At 39.7% G+C, this 21,446-nt stretch overlaps 2 protein-coding genes and 1 long non-coding RNA gene across 9 annotated transcripts; 1 reads left to right on the top strand and 2 right to left on the bottom strand.

Moving 5' to 3' along the window:
* Window positions 1-1,140: 1,140 nt before the first annotated feature.
* mier3b (mesoderm induction early response 1, family member 3 b) lies at window positions 1,141-12,455 on the bottom strand. 7 transcript variants are annotated; one of them, XM_077522159.1, is made up of 13 exons: window positions 11,858-12,455; window positions 9,986-10,010; window positions 8,244-8,368; window positions 7,517-7,639; window positions 7,312-7,435; window positions 6,735-6,808; window positions 6,578-6,650; window positions 6,337-6,479; window positions 5,356-5,437; window positions 4,962-5,056; window positions 4,731-4,858; window positions 4,506-4,654; window positions 1,141-4,430 (listed from the first exon to the last, which is right to left on the bottom strand). In XM_077522159.1, the coding sequence occupies exons 3-13, from the start codon at window positions 8,340-8,342 to the stop codon at window positions 3,967-3,969; spliced, it is 1,554 nt and encodes a 517-aa protein (XP_077378285.1). In that variant the 5' UTR covers window positions 8,343-8,368; window positions 9,986-10,010; window positions 11,858-12,455; the 3' UTR covers window positions 1,141-3,966. The 7 variants fall into 7 exon arrangements, with proteins under 7 accessions (XP_077378285.1, XP_077378283.1, XP_077378280.1 ...); XM_077522157.1 differs by having other exon boundaries at window positions 8,244-8,389; window positions 11,858-12,453; XM_077522154.1 differs by lacking the exon at window positions 11,858-12,455 and adding an exon at window positions 10,805-10,957 and having other exon boundaries at window positions 8,244-8,389.
* A 2,461-nt stretch (window positions 12,456-14,916) lies between these two features.
* Window positions 14,917-16,325, top strand: LOC144019229 (uncharacterized). The gene is made up of 3 exons (XM_077522161.1): window positions 14,917-15,290; window positions 15,690-15,919; window positions 16,201-16,325. Exons 1-3 carry the CDS (start codon window positions 15,046-15,048, stop codon window positions 16,302-16,304), a joined length of 579 nt encoding a protein of 192 aa, XP_077378287.1. The 5' UTR covers window positions 14,917-15,045; the 3' UTR covers window positions 16,305-16,325.
* Window positions 16,269-18,709, bottom strand: LOC144019230 (uncharacterized). Its single transcript, XR_013283609.1, has 3 exons — window positions 18,305-18,709; window positions 17,116-17,202; window positions 16,269-17,034 (listed from the first exon to the last, which is right to left on the bottom strand). It is a non-coding gene; the product is annotated as an uncharacterized LOC144019230 (long non-coding RNA).
* Window positions 18,710-21,446: the final 2,737 nt, after the last annotated feature.

Genomic DNA, 21,446 nt, shown 5'->3' with positions numbered 1-21,446 from the left:
GAATAGTAAGGCGTTTTTGTTTTTATTTTAAAAACAACCATGTATAGTAAGGCGTTTTTTTTAAATGACGATGTATAGTAAGGTTTTTTTTTTTTTTTAAACGACCATGTATAGTAAGGCGTTTTTTGTTTTTTTTACGATCATGTATAGTAAGGCATTTTTTTTTAAACGACCATGAATAGTAAGGCGTTTTTGTTTTTATTTTAAAAACAACCATGTATAGTAAGGCGTTTTTTTAAATGACGATGTATAGTAAGGTTTTTTTTTTTTTTAAACGACCATGTATAGTAAGGCGTTTTTTGTTTTTTTTACGATCATGTATAGTAAGGCATTTTTTTTAAACAACCATGTATAGTAAGGCGTTTTTTTTTTTTTTTTTAAAACAACCATGTATAGTAAGGCATTTTTTTAAACAACCATGTATAGTAAGGCGTTTTTTTTAAACGACGTTGTAAGGCTTTTTTTTTTTTTTTTTTCAAACGACCATGTATAGTAAGGCGTTTTTGTTTTTATTTTAAAAACAACCATGTATAGTAAGGCGTTTTTTTTTAAACGACCATGTAGAGTAAGGCTTTTTTTTTTTTAAACGACCATGTATGGTAAGGCGTTTTTGTTTTTATTTTAAAAACAACCATGTATAGTAAGGCGTTTTTTTTTAAACGACCATGTAGAGTAAGGCGTTTTTTTTTATTTTACAAACAACCATGTATAGTAAGGCGTTTTGGGGTTTTTTAAACGACCACGTGTAGTAAGGCGTTTTTGTTTTTATTTTAAAAACAACCAGTAAGGCGTTTTTTTTAAACGACCATGTATAGTAAGGCATTTTTTTTTTTTTTTTTAAACGACCATGTATAGTAAGGCGTTTTTTTTTTTTTTTTTTTTAACGACAATAGTTTTTTAGCGTTTTTGTACCTGACCTGTAAATTGAGAAGTAGTTTGTTTGTTTAAATTCTGTATTTAAAAAGTGCCTTTTCCAGAGTGAAACTAGCAGAATGGGGCTTTAACTATTATGTAGACATATTTCAATGCTACATCAACTTTGTTTTATAATTACGTAAGATAATAGTATTTTAAATGTTGATTCATTTTTAATAAAAATACATGCATACTTTTGATATAAGAGGAACAAACTATTAACGGTCACTTTTGAACCTTTTTCCAGAGCCTTTATTTCTGGATCTGTACACAAGGTATTAAAGTACAACAGAAAATACAAAAGAATGATTAACAAAATGAGCAAGAGAGCAAACAAACAAACAGAATGCGTATTTACAATTCTTATAAACAATAAAGATAACTTCTGTTGTGGAACATTTCTCATAGTGATGCCTTTTTGATTGTCTAGAATTCTGAATATACTTTTTTTTTTCTGGAGGGGTTTTTATGCACAAAGGGTTATCTATTTTTTTGTTGCTTTTTTTTCTGTAAAATGACAAAAAACAAAAATATAAAATTAAATTTGCTTCGTGCTGGCTTGCGCGCGCACACATACACACTCGCACATCAATAAAATATCACATTTTTCCAGAGTTCACAGAGTGGTGGAAAAAAACATACCACTTCTAAAATGGCCTTTTACATTCTGACAAGTGTTTGTACAAACCACAGGTTGAAATAATAAATAGCACTGCACCGCTACCACCACCTACTGCATTAAAAAAATAAAAATAAAAATACAAGAAACAACAAAAGCACAAAACGTCATCTCCTCAAAGAGCAGCAGCCATCCCTTTATACTAACGAGACTTTTGTTTTTTAAGTTTTTTTTTTCTTTGATATTAATGCTAACGACCAGAAAAATTGACACATTTTTCGGTCTGGGGAGTCAGCATGCGTGGGAAAGTCTGTCAGAACATCATCATTTCATTTTTGGGGGAAGAAACACAACAGGGGAATCTATGAAGGTCAAAGCCCTAAAAGTTAATTAATTTGGAGTCCAACGTTTTGTGTGTAAAAAGAAAATAAAAGCCACACAAAATTGTACAACTTCAGCTCAAGTCAGCATGTTTTCCCCCCCTTTTTCTTTTCTTATGATGCCACATTCGTAAAGACAGCCGGTAAGAAAAAAGAAAAAAAAAAAAAGAAAAAGAAAAAAAGTGAATGGTTTTTCACAATAGCAAGTTTGACCCAGGGACGGACCAATTCAGTTTAGGTGGTTCCAAAATTTTCAAGAATTGCGTTCCACGTTGGAGAATGAGAAAAAGGCGAACAATCCCAAGTCAATAATGCAAAATATCCAAAATTCTGTACATATCTACAACATATGGCCATTTAGAAACAAACAGAATAATAATAAGCTTTGTATGCACACAAATGGACAATTAGAGGTCAGGTCATTAGACTTTTTAAAGGCTACTTGCTAGTTCGTATTTACATCAATGAAGCCATGGGAAGGGTAAATGAGTTGCTCCTTGCGCGAGTGGGTGCACATGTACAGCCCCTGAAATGAACCGTTCGCGTCGCACAATGCATAGATACGTGAAGACCCCCCTGCTAAAACATGGTACGCTCCCAAAAAAACAAACAAAAACAAAACACTTTCTGCTCCACGGCCAACATTCAACAGACGCGCGCAACACATACACAAAGCAGTGCGGGGTTAATACTGAAATTCTTGGGGAACAACTTCCAAAAAACAAAAACATGCTGTTTAAACAATTATTATTATATATATTTTTTAATGCTAACATTGCTAAACGTAAGGGCTACCTGGGCGACTGTGTTCTGGTCAAAATCGAATTTAAAAAAAAAAAAAAAAAAGGTCCAAAATACAGTTAGAATGCAATTTTAGTTCATCATCCATTCAGAACCGATTAGAATGTTTAACCGCCTACTAAAAAACAGAATTATTGTAAATGAGCAAGGCAGTTCAAGTCCAATCAGTTGTATTTTGTTCCATGACAATAAACCGGCCAATTAATTGCTAGACAAGTCAGACATGACATCAGAAGTCTTTTTACGTTAACATATATTTTAACCACGAAGAGTGCGGGGTATCAAAATGGTGACAAATTGCCTCGTGGCCAACAATTATGAAAATGGACAAAAACAAGGAACAACAAGCGGATTTTACGCATGGCAGCCAACTTTTTGCCAACATTGCTAATACTTGTGATGAACACATGACAACTGGATTTGAGCAAGTGCCCCAGTTAGCCAATCAGAACGTTCAAATGACCAATTGCTGACTGTTGAATATAAATGACATCACATTTTGACCAAGTTAGACAAATTACAACACAAGTGTAACTTTAGTGTGGTCGTTGTACAACTAAATGCTTTTTTTTTTTCTTTTTTTTTGCCATTTTAAGATCCGTAGTGCACAGGCTTCATAAGCACTTAAGTTGAAGTCTTGGTTTCTTTAGATAGGAAATCTGTGAAATTTTTAAATTCTAACTTTTCCCTTAAACATTTGGTCGTCACAATTTTCCAGAATTTTCTATTTTTGTTGTTGAAAACTATAAAATAATAAAATGCAGGGCCAATTGCACATGTAATGAGGTGATTTGTCATGACTCGCCACCCGTGACGTAGTGCCACTAGTCACAATGGGTACACACAAATCAAAATAAACTCGAAAGCTAGCAACATGCAACTGCAATGTACCTGTAAACCAAACACTGATTTAAACAAAAATAAAAATAATACAAGTACCACTTTAAATAAGCACCTTCCATGATTTTGGCAGCAGAGAAGAAGAATGGCAGGGCGCTGTTGACCACACCGTACATGGACGTTACCATGGCGACAAACATAAAATGGCTATTATAAACTCTTGAGAAATCAAGATTTTTAGTTCTATATGAGACATCACTGATGTCATAGTACACAAAAATGAAAACAAAAGTATATTTCTGTACATATATATATAGCGATATATATAATCATGTGAGGTCAGTCTTTTATGTACACAGCAAAAAACAAAAAATCAAAAACAGGAAGAACGCAGGAAGAGGACGAGGAAGCTCAGTCGGACTGAAGTGCGGCGGCGTGCTGCGCGTGGTGGCGCGCGTGGCCGCCCAAAAAGCCGTTGGGCTCGCCGAAGTCCGTGACCGACATGGCCATTTTGGCGCCGGTTATCCGGTGGTGGTGCGGCGCGGTCCGGCGCGCTTCGAAGTCCACGGCCAGGTTGCCCACCGACACGTCGCCATGCATGAAGGAGTCCGGCAACGCCATCTTGAGTCTCTTGGAGGGCCGCTCGCAGTCCTTGGCCACGCACACGCCGCTCAGCTGGCCCAGGTCCGAGTGGTAGAAGCCGGCGTCCAGCATGTTGAGGCAGTCGGCGGCGTCGGCGCCGCCCGACGGGAAGCCCAGCGGCTCGTCGTGGGTGAAGGAGGCGCGGTGGAGGCCGTCCAGCGGCGGGAAGCTGTACGAGTCCAAGCACGTCGCCTCGGCCGAGCTGCACACCGTCGCCACTCTGTTGCTCAGGGCTGACGACGGCAAACGCACGTCAAACATGTGGACCCGAATCAAATGTCAACATGCGGTGTATACGGAATACCGACCTGTGAGGTCACTGGCGGTGATGGAGTTGAGCAGGCTGAGCTGCTGATCCGATGTGCTTTCCATCCGTCCGCCGCCTCCCGAGCACACGGACGACGAGCTGTCCACCGCCAAACCCTCCGCTTCGTCCACCAGCCTGTCCATGAGGTCTCTGGCCGCCAAACGTTTCATTTGAGTGTTAACAATCTTTTGTGTTGGTGCACAACTTGGGCGGGATGTCAACTTACGTGACGCCGGGATAGCTGCTGTACTTTTTCTTCCCGAAGCGATTCTGCTGCACAAAGAAGTCGAAGCGCTCCGACTTCTTCCACATGTAGTAAAAGGCTACGCATTCTGCTACCATTCGGGTTGTCACCTAAGATGGGAATTTTTTTTTTTTTTTGGAAAGCAATCAAGAACGAGTCAAGCACCAAATAATCTTGTTCTGCTGTTCCTCACATCACCACGGCAAGACTCACTTTGTGTTTCTGGATGAGGTGAAAGTTTTTGTCGTACATCTGCAGACCATGTTCAAAGTTCTTGCACTCCTCTTCGGACCACGGAGGAGATTTTTCTGCAAGCATCAATTTCAATAAAACAGATAGAAGGGGCCTTTGTTGGTATTCTTATTCATTCTTGACCAAGGTTATTTTAAAACTAACGAAAAAAAACTAAATCTAAAATAAAAAAAAAAATTTTGTTAACAAAATAAAAACAAAAATCCTTCTTTTTTTTTTTTTTTAAACTAACTGAAATGTATGAATGAATTTTATGTTTACAAAACTAACAAACTATAATCATAGCAAAAATATCCATTTTCGGAATGAAGGACAGAAGTGATATCATCTAGCAGCAGCCAATAGAAAAGCTTACCTTTCGAGGATTTTAGGTGGCTACAGTATTGCTCGAGCGCCTCGTGGGTGTTGTAGTTACACTTGACGAGCTCAAGCAAAGCCTGCATGAGGAGAGTAGAGAGGTTTAAAAATAATAATAATTAAAAAAGTTAAAGGGACAGTGTGTAGAGATTTTTGCCATCTAGTGAAGAATGCAACTAAGTTCAAAGTGTGTGCATTTTGAATCACGTGCATTACATACAGTGCCCTTCAAGGAGGCCAAACTTTGCAAGCCCACCACCAATTACTACGTTCACTAAGTTTGTCTCCTTTGGGTATCAGTAACAGAAAGATGGCGGCAAAACATGTCAGCCACGGTGTGACCTATGTCACCTATGTGTAACGATTACTAAATATATTAAAAGAAAATGTACATTGATGTGCTTTAACATTTTTTTTTCATATTATTTAAATTTATACTGGTTTTTTTTAAATGAACTAACATTGAAAAAACAAAAAAAAAGTCTACATGGTGTCCCTTTAAATAGGTCGAAAGTGTGAGTGTTGAAATTGATGTAAAAAAAAAAAAAAGCGCACACACGCACACCCCCCCACACACACAATGGCACCAAATCATACAATTTCACTGATGAATTTTAAGTATGGCGGCTGTAAAAGTTGCTGCACTGTATTAAAGATGATCTAACATCAAGTGCTTTCACAATAATTGGCGTTCCAGTCGACTTGAGACATGACTACTCCACAATGTCGTGTTTATCCATGTTATTTTGTAACAAAAATGCCTCCTGTTTCTGCAATAAACTTCTTGCATAGTTAATTATTCATACAGGTACAAGCTGTTATTGTAACAAACTGTATACACGTCATAGATTAAATTGTTGCTGTGTTTTTGTTTTGTTTTTTTTACTAACCAAATACAGCATTTATATTTTTTCTATCAAGGTCAACTGCCACGGTGTCAAACTTGTGCGAAAGAGATGAAGAATAAAAGAAGACTGACCTGTTCGTTGTCTCGAACGTGCAGCTTGTCGTGCGTCACCTTCTCGTCCGTCGTCCGTGACACCACGTCGGTCAGGAAGTTCCTGACCTTGTTCTCTGCGAGGGTGCCCGGGCTCCAAATGAGCTCATCTTCATCGTCGTATGCTGCAAAGCAAAACGTAGGGAGCGTTAAGTCAACAGCAACATTTTAAAGCAGGGTCGGGGGGGGGGGGGGGGGGGGGGCAAGAGAGAGTAGTCCTTACGTTTTTCGTCTTCTGTGTAGTGGCAGATGGTGAAAGGAACCTCCGCTTGGTACTCAGCACCCACCATGATTTCCTTGTTATACAATTACACAAATTAAACGTTGAATTAATATGCTTGAGGTACTTCATTTTCTGTGTTTCAAAATGTAATCTGTACCTTTCTGGAGTCTTCTGGACTTGGACCATCATCGTCACACTCAGAATCTTTATCTCCGTCAGAGACTGCATTAGCTGAAGAGATACAAACATTCATCCCGTTGTTGCATTTTCAAGATCAAGTTTCAATAAAGTGTCAAGCGAAAAAAACATGCGACTCCAAATTTTTTGAGTTACATTGCATCTGAAAAACCTCGTTTGGACTTATTTGTATTCGACTAGAGAGCTACATTGTAAACAGTGAAACCTCCAGAGTGGAATTTTAAAATCATTTTACCATCAGGGAGTCGTGATTAGCCTGTCTGGCTCACAGTTCGGGAAACAATGAAACATTAAATTTACTTCCTAGTTTAGTACAAAAATATCCATATTATGAACATTAAAAATTACTTCAAAATGAAGACAAACCTAATTAGATATAATAATACATGTATTATTGAATTATTTTATTTATTAAACAATTAATACAAAAAACATTTTCTAATTAGAACCATATCAATAATAAACAAAACTGAAATGCTTCTTCAAATAACTAATAATTAACATCAAATTAAAGATGAGTGGTGTCAGTTTCTTACATCGAAGTGTCCTGGGGAAGAAATCGGTGGCCTCGTGGGAGGTGACCGAAGGGGTGAGGTCATCTGCCGACGACTGGGTCTCCTCCTCGTAGTCGCCAGACAACAAGTCTTTCGCAATTTCCTCCTAGGAAGAAATGAGTCAGGCTGACCAACGATCTTCTTGGAAATAAGACGCCGCTCATCGGGCGAGGTGGGTGACGCTCACCTTGTCTAAAGTCATGTCGGGCAGCTCGTCTGTGAGGTCGCCAGATGAGCTGTCTATACTGGAACCGGCCGAGGCCTCGTAGCGATAGATGGCCAGCAGCTCCTCCAGCGGCATATTACCCTCCTGGACAAGAGGATGCACGGATATTTTAATAGTCTCTTTCATGTACGTATACTACCAGTTAAGCCAAATATTTGCTACAAAATATTGGAGCATAAGCAAAATTATGGCAACAACCACCCCACCGTGCCGCCCTGATTATGTTCCATGTTTAATCAAAATAAGACATTTGCAAACATCTGTTTTTACTTTGGAAAACAATGACCGAACCGGTAATGTAGTACAACATCAATCGAACTACGAAATAAACACCAATCACTGGTTAATAAAACATAATCAGGAGGGGAAAAAAATCTTTTGTAATACATATTAATGCAAAGTTAAAATGAATCCGATTAGTTGTTTGAATAAACGATAGATTAATCGATTCCAAAAATATTCCATAGTGACAGCACTATGTAACATGCTCAGTAGTACTGACCAACGGCCCGCCCCTTCAAAAAAATAAAAAAAATAATAAAAATAAAAAAATAAAATAAAATAAAAAAGGTACCCACACGCAATCAAGATACACATCTAGTAATATTGGAGAGGTGCACAGACACAGCCTCCAAAACAAGGAAAATATAAATAATTCACAGACATGTTCTTGAGTTATAAAGTTTACCTTCTCCAGATCTGCAATCTCAGAGCTGAAATTGCCTCCCCCGTCCAGAGATTCTTCCTCCTCGAGGGTCCTCTCATCGTCGTACTCATGAACTAGCATCTCTGCAGTCGGGTCAAAATCATGATCTTCTGACGACAAAGAGCCAACTGTGTTAGAAAGATAAAGACAAAAAGAATACATTTGAATTACACCCACACACACAAAAAAGAACATTGAATAGATTTATTCGGGCAGCGGGCTACATTGAAATTTTTCATTTCTTGAAAACATGCAACTTTGTTCTAAAAAAAAAAATGCACGACTTTTGATGGGACAGCTATACCCACATCTGTATACCTTTTTTTTTGTTACCATGGCGACATAATCACGAAAGTACTAATAAACTCCCATTGAACAAAATTGAGAATGATCTATAGCTTGGTTTCCATCATTGATTGAAAGAGGGAGAAAATAAAAACTCCCAAATCGCTGATTTCAATTCAAAATTCACCTTTTGAATAAAGCAGGGGGATGGAATCTACAAGGTGATTCATGAGAAAAACGCAAAAAAAAAAAACAACAAAAAAAATCTCTGATCAACTCATCACCCTAGCAACATGATTCAGTCCTGCTGCCTAACATTTGGTACCTTTCTACTTTTTATTTCACTTGTAATGGGGGAAAGTCAACCACCTCGACCATTGACCACAATGCTAACTTATTATGCATTTCTTAGCTGGCATCAATATTTTACAAGATGTATCTCTTTCTGTCAGTTTGTAACTGAATCGAACTCATCTGTTTGCCAGAGCATTTTCTCCTTTGAGGCTGTGATCTTGCTAAATGTTAGCATAAAAACTGTTAACATAGCATTTGCTTTTTTTTTTCACAACAGTACCTGACAGAGGGGCACAAAGTTAAAACCTATGGATCTGCTTTAGTTCTTTCTGTAATATTGCGATTTGTTAACATATGAACGGTTCGCATTTTTGCAAAAGTTTGAAAACGGACTAAGAGATGACTTTTTGATGAGGCCAAAGTTTTAAATGGGAGCAGAGCAGAGGGGTTCAGAGCAGGCAAAGATGCATCAGGTGTGCATAACAAGAAAATATTCTACTTCATTCTCATACGAATACTACTGTCCCTACTTGCATCGTATTGGAATTTTGATCGTAAAACAACTCTCTCAAAAACGACTTATTTTTGTTTTCTTCTTTAAAGATTTTTTTTTTTTTTTTTTTTTTTTAATTGCAGTCTTGTAATATTACAACTTTAACTTCGCAAAAAGTGTTTGATTATTCTTGGAATATTACAACTTCATTTCAAATATACAGTTAACATATTTGTGGCATAGTGTTTCCAGATTTAGGTATTTGTTGATTTTTTTTGGGGGGCGTCAATCATTTGCGGATTTTCACTCTTCATTGTCGGACACGGCCCCCATGAATTGCGGGCTCTACTGTAAGTTTCTCATAATTACTATTTTTTTTCTGCAAATATTGAACTTCTCTCAAATGTACATATCTAACATACATTCATATACACAAAGAAAATTGAAAATAAATTGACTTTAATTACTTGATATATAACAAAACTTTTTTTTTTTCCTGAAATATACACAATTCATAATATTAAAACTTCAACCACATTCATTTTTTCTTGAAAATATACCAGTTTTATTAGGACTTTCCACCGAGTGGTACCCTAACTCATTTGTAGGACACCAACAACATCACTCCACCATTTTCGTAAATGACACTTACCTGGACTTGAACTCCCAATGGAAGCCTGGGGAGAGGAAGAGCACAACATAAATTACACTTGAATATTACACAACATATTTCTAATAACAATGATAGAGCAAAACGTATAATTAGTTAAAAACATGTAGTCGGAAATGAGCGAGGAAAAGGCAGCAGTTACCGTTACCTGAACGACAGGAGGGGGGCTACGACGACAGGAGCCGCGTATACGACATATCGAGAAATTCTGTCACAAAATTCGTCAATAAATGGCAACCGCGAGACACGGGAACTTTAAAACAATATAATAGCACGGACGTTTTGAGAGACGAAAGTGACATTTGCAAGCGACGCTAGTTAGCCAGCGAGCTAACATCAGAGCACTGATGATAAACCTTAAAAACGTCGATGCATGTAAACATGTACATTTCGTTTGGCGCGGTGTTAACATTTGACGGCTTTTGAATTACCGGTGACGACAACGCGGTGGCGAATTAACGACTCAAGGTGTCGCCTTTTTTTTTTTTTCGCTCACGCCCCAAAAACGCGTAGAATATTTTTTTCTCCAAGCAAACGTTCAAATTTACGTATCAATTTACACCGCCGCTACACCGAAGCAGCTGAGAGCGAAGGCGCAGCGGCCTTGTAGTGAAGGATCACTCCAGACATTCGGACACATCTCCGGTCAGATAAGAAACATTATTTTGACGCCCGTCACGCTACATGGCCGGTAAAAAACACCATCTCTCCAATCGCTATCAAAAAAGTCCGAAAACGCGACATGAAATGATAAAAATATCGATTTAAGAGCGATCGCTTCTCCCCTGTTTTCCCTCTTACCTCCGCCATATTGGTACCTTAGCTCATGAGCCAGTCGTAGCGCAGTACCCGGATGACGGCTCTCGGCCAATCAGAGAGCGCGCCGGCCGCCTAGGTCGTGACGCCGTTCAAAACCAACCGCAGATTAACGGGAATCCTTTGAAACGTCGTAGATTTACATTACAATATGTCTATTTTTAAATGAACTAACAAGTCTTGTCGTGAAACACGTTTTTAATTCCCACCATTGCGAAATCTCAGGTTGTAGTGATTGGAACATAATTCACCCACGGAATGTTGGGACGAAGGGGGACTTCCTGGTGGGAGGATGAAAGGATGAAAGGATAAAAGAACAAAATGTTGGTAGGTCTGTGAGCCTCATGCAGAGTGAGTTGTTGTTGCTGTTAAACGCTGAGAAGCTGATGTCAATAAATCGCCGGTCTTTGGCTCCGGACTTCAACACTCTGCCTCCGACTCCCGTCACTGCTCGCTACAAGGTAATCTTTCCATACCAGGAGACGATCTGTTGCCAGGTCCGTGGAAAGGTATCAGCTGGAATTGTCAAATGCCAACACACGTCGAGCATTAACAGTAAAGACACTGTAATGAGATCGTGTGCAAGAGACGTTTCAAAAATCCTATTTTACATTACGTCGAAAACGAATAAAATGCATGGTCCTTTTGTGAAGATGCGGCAAATGAGACGAGGAGACGAACACACATGATTGTTTTCATAGCAAGTAACAAGCCTTTAATCAACACTTGGATGCAAGTAACGGCATACTCTAATCCCTCTCTTAAAAGGTACAACTGCCTGGTGAATGTGTAACTTTTGGTTAATCACACATCCACAGCCTTTCCCACCTGGATGAGAATGCTTCTACTAAACTGGTGGAGCACAAGTTTGCCTGGCCAGGCCTCAGGAGAGATCAGGGCATGGGATGCTAGCGCACCACGATACATTGCCATATCGGGCCCAGTTGGCACTGTTTCCAGTGCCAGAGAGTCGTTTTAACCCTGTCAACTTGGACCTGGTGGTACCCCTGCTTCCATCCTGCAGGTTCACTCACTCACCTTCTCATCATGGTCGACATCCACCAGCTGGAAGTGGTTCCGTTGTCATGTACAGCCTCAGATGAGGTGGCCCAGGCAGGCATTCATCACATCCTGGGTCGCCTGCTTCGGCACGCCAGCTGACCTCACCTCTGAAAGGGGCCAGCAGTTCACATCAGAACTCTGGTTGACACAGCCCATCAATGGGTCAACTTGTTGCCACTCATATAACAGAATATTAAAGATTCAATATGTAATATTACAATAACAAATGTGTCTATTCTCAAGGAGGGACAAATGTGTTTATATTATGAGAATAAAGTTGTACGTTTCGCCTCCCAGTACTGAGGACGCAAGATCGAGTCCAAGCTCCGGCCTTCCTGGGTGGAGTTTACATGTTCTCCCCATGCCTGCGTGGGTCTTCTCCGGGTACTCTGGTCTCCTCCCACATTCCAAGGACATGCATGGCAGGTTAATTGGGCGCTCTGATTTGTCACTAGTTGTGCTTGTGAGCGTGGATGGTTGCTCGTCTCTGTGTGCCCTGCGATTGGCTGGCAACCAGTTCAGGATGTACCCCGCCTACTGCCCAAAGCCAGCTGGGATAGGCTCCAGCACCCCAGCGACCCTTGTGAGGAATAAATGGATGGATAAAATAGGATTAAAACTAAAATACAATCAGATGACTAAAACTTATAGTTTACTCAAAAGACTATAACTAAAACTAAATAAAAATGTATTGTCAAAATTAACACTGGTACTGTCTGCATTCAGCTCAATGCACTCTAGTATTCTCCCGGGAGATGCTCAAAAAATTGCAACTCTGTCAATACTTTCAAATGCCCATTAAGATGCAATTTTTGTAAGTATGTTGGGTTTTAATGCTATACTGTAATGCATTATTAGCACGTTGCTAGCAAAAGTTATGTTATTTGCTAACTCAATTTGGGTGGTATGATGACTTTCTCCATTCATTTTCTCTAGTTTTTCCTTCAGTCCATGGTATTTCTCCAGCTTTTCGTGTTCCTTTCCTCGGATATTACTAATATTCGAGATTCCTCCATCTATCGCTGTGGCGGTCTTCTGATGTTTACCCACCACCACTATGTCAGTGGGCCTTGGCTATGTTGGCTATCCCCAATTTGTCAGTCTGGATCTGGAAGTCCCAAATGATCTTGACCTGGATGTTGTCAATTTTTAAAATCTTAAAAATATAGACTTTTTTTTTTTTTCCTGGAAAATATACAGCTTTATGTTGTGCTGGAGCCAATTCCAGTTGACTTTGGTTGAGAGGTGGGGTACACGCGTCGCCAGCCAATTGCAGGGCAATGCGGGAGGACACCGCGAGAAAACCCACGCAAATGCAAACATGCAAACTCCCCAGAAGAAGACCGGAGCCAGAATTTAAACCCACAACCTCAGAAGTGTGAGGCAGATGTTGTTATCATGGCATTATGACTTGAATCTTAAAAATGTAAAACTTATTTCCTGAGAAATATATGATTATGCACAGCCTCAAATTGCACCACTTTGCTTGTACTGTGCATTGAAAATCAGGTTTGGAAAAAATACAGAAGCTTTGTACCAAAAACAACACGCTTGCCGTGACGTCCGTCGGGCAGAGGCGGGTGACGATTCTTTGTGACGCTATCGCAACAGGTCATTAACACTGGTTCAAATGCACCTCCACTCTTTTGTAAGCCAGCCAACTTCCCACGCCTGTGTTATGCTGCGAGCACCGCCAGCAAACACATTGGCATCCAAATTACCCCGAAATCATTACAGCCAACATTAGATCTCCATCCACTCATTCAATTACTATTGTGCACATCATCATCTGGGTCATGGGAGAGGAGGGAGTCTCTTGGAGCTGGCGTTGGGCGAGATAAGTGGCAAACACCCTGGACTGGTCGCCAGCCAATATAGTAATAGTCCACTCTCAAATGTTTGTTCAAAAAGAAAATGGACGTCAGCTTTATAGGAAGTAAATGTATATCAATGGAGCTATGTTGTATTTTAAAGAACAATTAGGAAGCACGTTTACTACAACCAGGGCAAGAAGTGCTTGATTTTGTATTTTGTGTATGGATTATTTGAAATGTAATGGCTGGGTACAGAATGTACTCCAGCTATTGAATGGCCCACATATTGATGGCTCAAGAATGGTGCAGGGTCTTGCCACTTGGTGGCGCTGTGTGACAGCTTTTGAAGCTGTTCATGACTCAGCTGAAGCAGAAAGAGCGCCGCAAACGCCTCCCCCCTTCCACCCTTCAGACCAGCTGCAACATTACTGAGACATCCCTCTGTTTGTTGTGTTCATGTTTAACGTGGACAATCATGTATAATCGGGTGTGCTGACAAATGCTCTACTGACTTCTACACTGGGTTTCTTAACGGGGTCAGCAGCTGCACAGCAAGGCTTTGTTTAGGGGAAGCCTTTTGAGGTTTATCTTGCAAATACGAATGTAAACACATTGATGTACACATTCAAGGGTTTAAAAAAAAAGGAGACAAATTTATGGCGTTATTGTAATGAATACAATGGGCAGCTGTGGAGCAATTGAAGGCAATCCTACAGACAACATAAATGTTTACACTGATGAGTCTCTTGCTCTTTTTGTAACGAGCTATTAAGAGACATCATTGCATGAGTCAATGCTGCACTTCTTCAAATAGTGGTCGGGGGCGTTTATCTACTCAAGGCATAAGGGGTGGTTGGGGATGCATCGAATTGGAGATTCTAGTATTTTTGTTTGCTTACTTATTATATATATATATATATATATATATATATATATATATATATATATATATATATATATATATATATATATATATATATATATATATATATATATATATATATATATATATATATATATAATTATTAAACAAATAAATGTATTCATATATAAATTTTATGATTATATAAAAAAAAGACAGCATTATCTATACCTATGACCACTTAAATGTATGTATCACCATCAGTCAAAAAAAAAAAAAAAAAAAACTATAAAAAAAACAAGCTCTAAAGCAAAGGGGCCGAGGGAGAAGCTTCATCGTTGCAAGACAATGACACCAAAACAGGCTGGCAACACAACAAATCAGGAAAAAGTGGAAGGTCTTAGACTGGCCATGTCCAACACTGCACCTTAACCCAATAGGTCGCTTGCACATGTCGTCACTTCCGCCTCGGATTTGTCGTAGTCGCCATGCTGGGTGGCCTCCATTTACGTAATGATTCGGACACGTATCTATCACGTTTGTTGTCTGCGTTTAAAATGGTACATTGTTGCTGCATCGTTGGCTGTTCGAACGAAGCCAAGGGGGAAAATGGTCGGTCTTTTTTCCGAATTCCGAAAATAATTAGGAACCAGGGCCTGGAGACAGAGGAGTGCGGACTCCGGAGGGAAGTCGTTACTTTGGGCTCGTGTGTGCAGCGATCACTTTGTGAGCGGTAAGCTTGTTTACCTTCATTTAATGCATGAGGATTAATAACGTTTCGACCGCCCATATATGGGCAAGTTGCTTATGTTTTGGATTCATGAGCAAGCAAGTTCGGTAGTACAAGCTGGCTAGCGGACGTTAGCCGAAAGCTAACATCGAACATTTTCACCCAAGTAGTGCCAGTGCAAAGTGTTTACTGCTGAAATTGGATTGATTAGTCTTGGGCTCTTAATGCCGATAACATGTTTTTTGGTGGCAAAATGTAAACTTGGAAAAAAGAGACAGAAGTGGGTGATGCAAGAAAACAGACCCCCGGTAGCCTACACATCATGCTAAAGAACTTATTCACGGCCACCCTACTGCGGCAAAATAACCAGTCTTTCCATATTTTATTTGTTTATTTTAACAGGTCGCCCTGCGCCCGTTTTTCTGTCCAATCATCCCGACTGGGCTCCAACATTAAAGTTGGGTCCCAAGTTACATCTATGTCTCAGCCCAGTCGGTGCCAAGATATGAACGTGCACAGGAGAGACAAGCAAAGAAAAGACGACTCGAAGTGGCAGAGAGTTTGTTGCAGTTATGCAGCCAGTTGGCTCCAGTTACCTGTACCCTCAAGTACTGCTGACATCATTGACTCTGGTATGCCACTCAGAATTCATTACATGATATATTGTATGCATGAGTGAATGTATGTGTTTGTTTGTGTGTGTACACGCACCTTATATTTTAGAGACATTTGGAAGTGTTTATAGAAATAAGTATTTGCCTGTAGCAATGTTCATACATTAAAAAATGCAACAAAATGTGTACATTTCTTTTACACTGACAAAAAAACAATACTACTGTACTATATTAAACCTTTTACTGGTACCGTATTTTTTTGTGATCTTTTTTTTTTTTTATTATTATTATTTCTTTAGGGATCTCATGCCACACCGACTTGATTGCCAATGACATGATGGAAACGAAGGCGAGCATCAAAGCATTGGAGGAGGACAACATGCGACTGTTTGTTTGGCGCTAATAAAGGCAGCGTTTATACAAATTCTATTGTTGGGTTTGTTTACAAAGCTATACATAGAACAAATGACAGGATTTGACTCAATGTGCAATATGGTCCCTCTTAAAGTAATGGCATAAATCTCTATTATTTCTAAAAGCACAAAAAATGAAGTGAATAATGATTAGATGTAGTAATTTCAGGGATAAAATTGAACTGTTAATTAATGTATTTATTTTAGCACAGGTGCCTACCATCCTGATGACGGTATGATGTAATGTTGATGGGGTACGCAATGACTTTCATTATACTATGTACAGAGGAAAAAGTTGCTCTCTTTTAAATTTGTTTAATGTAAGACAAGTACCAGTACTGTGTTTCAGTTTTCCCAATAATCCTTGTTTCACACTTGTCACAAAACCACTGTCCTTTTGGCAGTCTAGATTGGCACACTTCAAGTGATATCATTTGATTTTACAATCTGCTGCAGCACAAAAAACTACTTTATTCCGCATCTTTGAAGTACATGAGCAAGTGGTAGGTGACAGCGGCTGAGCAGGAACACTGGAAGTCCACTGCTGATCTAGTAAATGCTCTCCCGAGCAGTTCAGGTAAGGAGGGGATTTTGGGGAAAAAAAACTCTGGCTTTTCCAGCTGGCCAAAACGAGCGATCTGGGTGGACTCGCTCAATCACACTTTGTCCACACCACAAAGTCGCAGAAGTCCGTCCAGTTAAACTCATCTGTGCCTGAATCTGAAAATATTACAAACATTGTAATGAAAATATGAAACATAGAATTAAATAAGAAACTACAAAAAGTAAAGCCATACATACCTGGTAATAATATTGGTGTTGTCGTGACAAGTGATGGGAATTGTTGCCATCCGGCACCAGACAGAAATTGGGTGTTGTGACAGCCTCCTTAACCGTGAGATCATAAGAAAAGCTGTCAGTATGCTCAGTAGTTACCATGAACACGTTTTATTGTACTGGAAACTGAAACTAAAAATACGTCCTCTGAGAGTGGTTAACCTTAACCATTTAGAATAAGTTGATTAAGTAACATGTAACTAGTGAAAGGGTAGCATTAAATTTAATTAAGCCACGGGGAGGCTGTGCAGTTACTTTTTATTCTTATACGCTCTGCCATATTTGCCTGTTATAAAATGATTAGAAAAACCACATCAGGTAAACCCAGCTGTGCATGTAAACACAATGATACCTTGTGAACCGGCGGACACCCAAGATGGCGCCCGAAGAAAAAACTCCCATGATGCATTACGATGTGCAAGCGACCTATAGACTCTATTGGGTTAAGGTGCAGTGTTGGATGTAAAATGCATGCTCTATTGAATAGAGCATGCATTTTACATCCATACAGTATCCTGACTGAATGGAGAAAGCCCCATAGACAAACAAGAACAGAAAGCATTTCAAATGAAGAATCAACATTATGGTGAAGTCAATGGTTCACATGCTTGATGCAAGAAAGGGCTATATGGTCACCAAATATTAAATGTTATTCACTTTAAGTTAATTTCATATTGTTTGTTCCAATGGGGTATATGCCACGGAAGAGGCGGGACTGTTTTTTGCACATCAGTTTTGTTTCCGGTTCGGTTTGCGACGTGTGTGTTGCGTCAAAAATACTTGTACTTCCGACTTTGTGCCCCTCGGTTGCGCGTTCGCAACCCGGACCGGAAATAAACTGCAAAATCACGTCCCGCCTCTTCCGTGGCATATACCCCATACTTTCTCACTTGAAAAGTGTGTGGTTTCCAATAAAATATGTTTGAAATAAAAGCTGGAATTCTGAACTTTTGTCTCATATTTATCATTTTCTTTGCACTTATGTAAAAGAAACGAAAAAAGTTGTAAGCTTCACTCTATTTCATCCTGATCTTAACCTGATATGGTGTTCATATTGTTCATATTTACGTTCGTATCTGTAAAACTCACAGTGTTTGCCTGCATGGCACAAATCAGCAAATATAATGGAAGCAAGAGTCTGAAAACATCTCACCTGTTCATTGATGTGAGGTACGGCTACATAAGCATTCGGAAATAATTTAGACTTTCTGCCCTGAAACACAAAGAGGTGACTTGAAGGTGGAGCCAACGAGTGAGAGTGGGCGCTGCAATTTCCTCTCTCTTGCACACTTCAAATCGTGGGTGTTTGTATACTGTATATATCCAGCACTTGCGTCATGTCATGCGCTGACACGGGCGAGAATTCTCTGACTAACTCAGCATCAGCAGCAGCGGCGGCGGTAGTGGTGGAAATGTCCATATTTGGTCCAATGACCTAATCAAGAGTTTTACAAGATTGACTGAACTTGAAAAGTGGCGTTACATACATTAAAGGGATTACTTCCGGGCGGCCTCTGTTCTGCACGTTGACAAGATCAAATGTATACAATGTGAAGGACAGAGCAAACAGCTGTGTTGTCAGGGACAAGAGGCTTCTTATGACGAGCCACGTGGGTGACTCTGTCTCCATGGCAACCTCAGAATCCACCACAAGAGCCGTTGGGTGGGTGAAAAAGAGAGAAGAGAAAATGTTTGAAGTGGGAAAAACCTGCAAGAGTCTCACTTTTCTTTTTTATATGTGTCAAGGCAAACGTGTCAATACATCCCGTGCGCCCTGCGACAAAAGCAAAATGCTTTCAAGTCAAAACTCAAAACATTTCTTTCAGTGGTATTAAGTCTGTATCTCTTCATAGGCAGCTGCGGGAAATGAAATGATGTACTCCACTGCAGAGCAGAGGACCAAGAGCCCATTACATCTTTACTTGTCGTGAGGCCTTTATCTCCAAATAAGCACATTTTCATATTATGGAATACCATGAATTTAAAATATATGCTATATGTTAATCTACCCATTTAACATTTGTATACTCAACACAAATCTAAATGCAACACTTTTGTTTTTGCTCCCATTTTTTTTTCATGAGATGAACTCAAAGATCTAAAAACTTCTTCCACATACACAATATCACAATTTCTCTCAAATATTCTTCACAAACCCGTCTAAATATGTGATAGTGAGCACCTCTCCTTTGCCGAGATATTCCATCTCACCTCGCAGGTGTGCCATATCAAGATGCTGATTAGACACCATGATTACCTGTGTGCCTGCCCACAATAAAAGACCACTCTAAAAGGTGCAGTTTTGTGAACTGGGTCCCAGACCCCCTGACCAAACAAACAAACAAACAAATTAAAATATTATATTAAAACCAGATCTCGGACATTTGGGTTATGCGGTCGTCAAGACACACACCCGACTTACTTGGCCGAGTTGTGCTGCAGGGAATTTGGTGTGCTCAGTTTTCGACTTGCGACTGTTGTGATGAAACCCCCCCCAAAACAAAAACAAGTGAATTCACATGTATAACAGAACGTATGGTGTTCCACAGGGTTCGATTCTGAGGCCTCTGCTGTTTTCATTGTATCTGCTGCTCCTGAGTTCAATCTTTAGAAAACAGTTGTGGTTGTTTTAGTGCCTACCATCTGGCAGACAGTTTTATATTCCATCCCTCGATGCACCTGACAACTTGGTGACAGAAAGTAGACTACACTTTAGACCAGGTGAATCCAGGTCTAAGTTGTGGCTCAGGTGTTGTAATGCAATTTTGGCGGATCTTTCCAGGCGCAGACAGAGAGATTCTGTGCTCCAATTATATGTTATTATTATTATTATTATTATATCTGTATATTATTATTATTATTATTATCATTATCTTTAATAAATTTCTAAAAGCCTCCTCATACCATGGCACAACTGGTGCAGATAGTAAGATGGTTGCTGTCTGTCATGGCAGCAATCCCTGAACCCACTGTATGTATTAGTCCAGTCACTCTTGTCAACCACATGAACCCAATGACACGGTGAGCCATCATTCCTCTTTTATGAAATTATTACCGATGGCGCTACTTAAACATGATACATACATTTAAGTGGGCCTAGGTCTAGTTAATGCTGTCTTTTGTATGTAAGGCATGTGGAACAACCTCATTTGACCTTTCCTGGGCTAATAAAGTAGAAGTAGGACTGTTTTTCAAAGGACGGGACCGAATAACTAAGTGGACCACGCATCAACATGCATTAGTTAGAATGTCCTAAGTACAAGAGGGCTAATGCTAGTCAAGTGCAGACTAATGGAAGGAGAACACTCGTGTGCTTCCCTTTTATTCCCCATAATGCAAACAGGCACAGACATAAAAGAGACTCACTGTACATGTCAGGACCAGTCGCCAATCAATTGCACAAATAGACAAACAGCTATTCATATTCACACAGGGACATATTTGAATCTTCAATGATCTTAACGTGCATGTTTTTGGAGAAAACCCACACAAGCACGGGTTAGTACATGTAACCTCGAGATTCATACCCAGAACCTTCGATTTGAGAGTCCAACAAGAGAACAGCAGGTTCACAGGGCTGCTTGCACATGATGTTTTTGCAGAAAAACAAAATCAAACGCCTGGTGAACATTTGTGCTCTGAGATAAGAGAGGCAAACGTGGGCCCTTTTTCTTCACACCTACAAAAAGTTATCCCCGTGTGACTCAGCAACGTTAGGCTGACATTTTTTTTGCCATTTCGTTGGTTCACCCACAACAAGGAAAAGTCAGATTTATGTTTTTCTTTTCTTCATCTTTTTGGCAACACTGAAAATGTGCAGATGACTGGGACATGGCTTTGTTTATAAAGCAACAGTGAAAGAAAATGTCTGTCACATCTGCAGTGAACTAAAATTGTTCTCACTTTTAAGTCTGGAACCACTGCAGACTCTCATGTCTCTCTAGATGGTCACGTGTTGAAAATGTGTGACCTCTCTCGTTCTAATCCTTTTTATCACAGCTCCATTTTGCAGTCTTTTTTTTTTTAAATCAGTAGAACGTAGGTGGGTGGATTGAGGAAGCGTATGGAAATCTCTGGCAGAGTCGCACACTGAGTGCTAAATTATGTAATAACTTTGCTTTAAAAGCCGCCGGCCTACATAGTGTATCTGTATTGTCCAAAATTCCTCTCATCTCCCGACGCGCCGTTGTAAAAATAAAAGAAAAAGAAACTTTAGGATTCTACATTGTGCACCAATGATTAACTACCATATATGCTGTTTTGGTTTATTGTAATCATCTCATCCTCCTCGGCGC

The sequence above is a fragment of the Festucalex cinctus genome, chromosome 5 (assembly GCF_051991245.1).
Source record: "Festucalex cinctus isolate MCC-2025b chromosome 5, RoL_Fcin_1.0, whole genome shotgun sequence".
Classification (NCBI taxonomy): domain Eukaryota; kingdom Metazoa; phylum Chordata; class Actinopteri; order Syngnathiformes; family Syngnathidae; genus Festucalex; species Festucalex cinctus.
The sequence above is the reverse complement of the archived record's forward strand: the minus strand, read 5'-3'. Positions and strand labels throughout refer to the sequence as shown.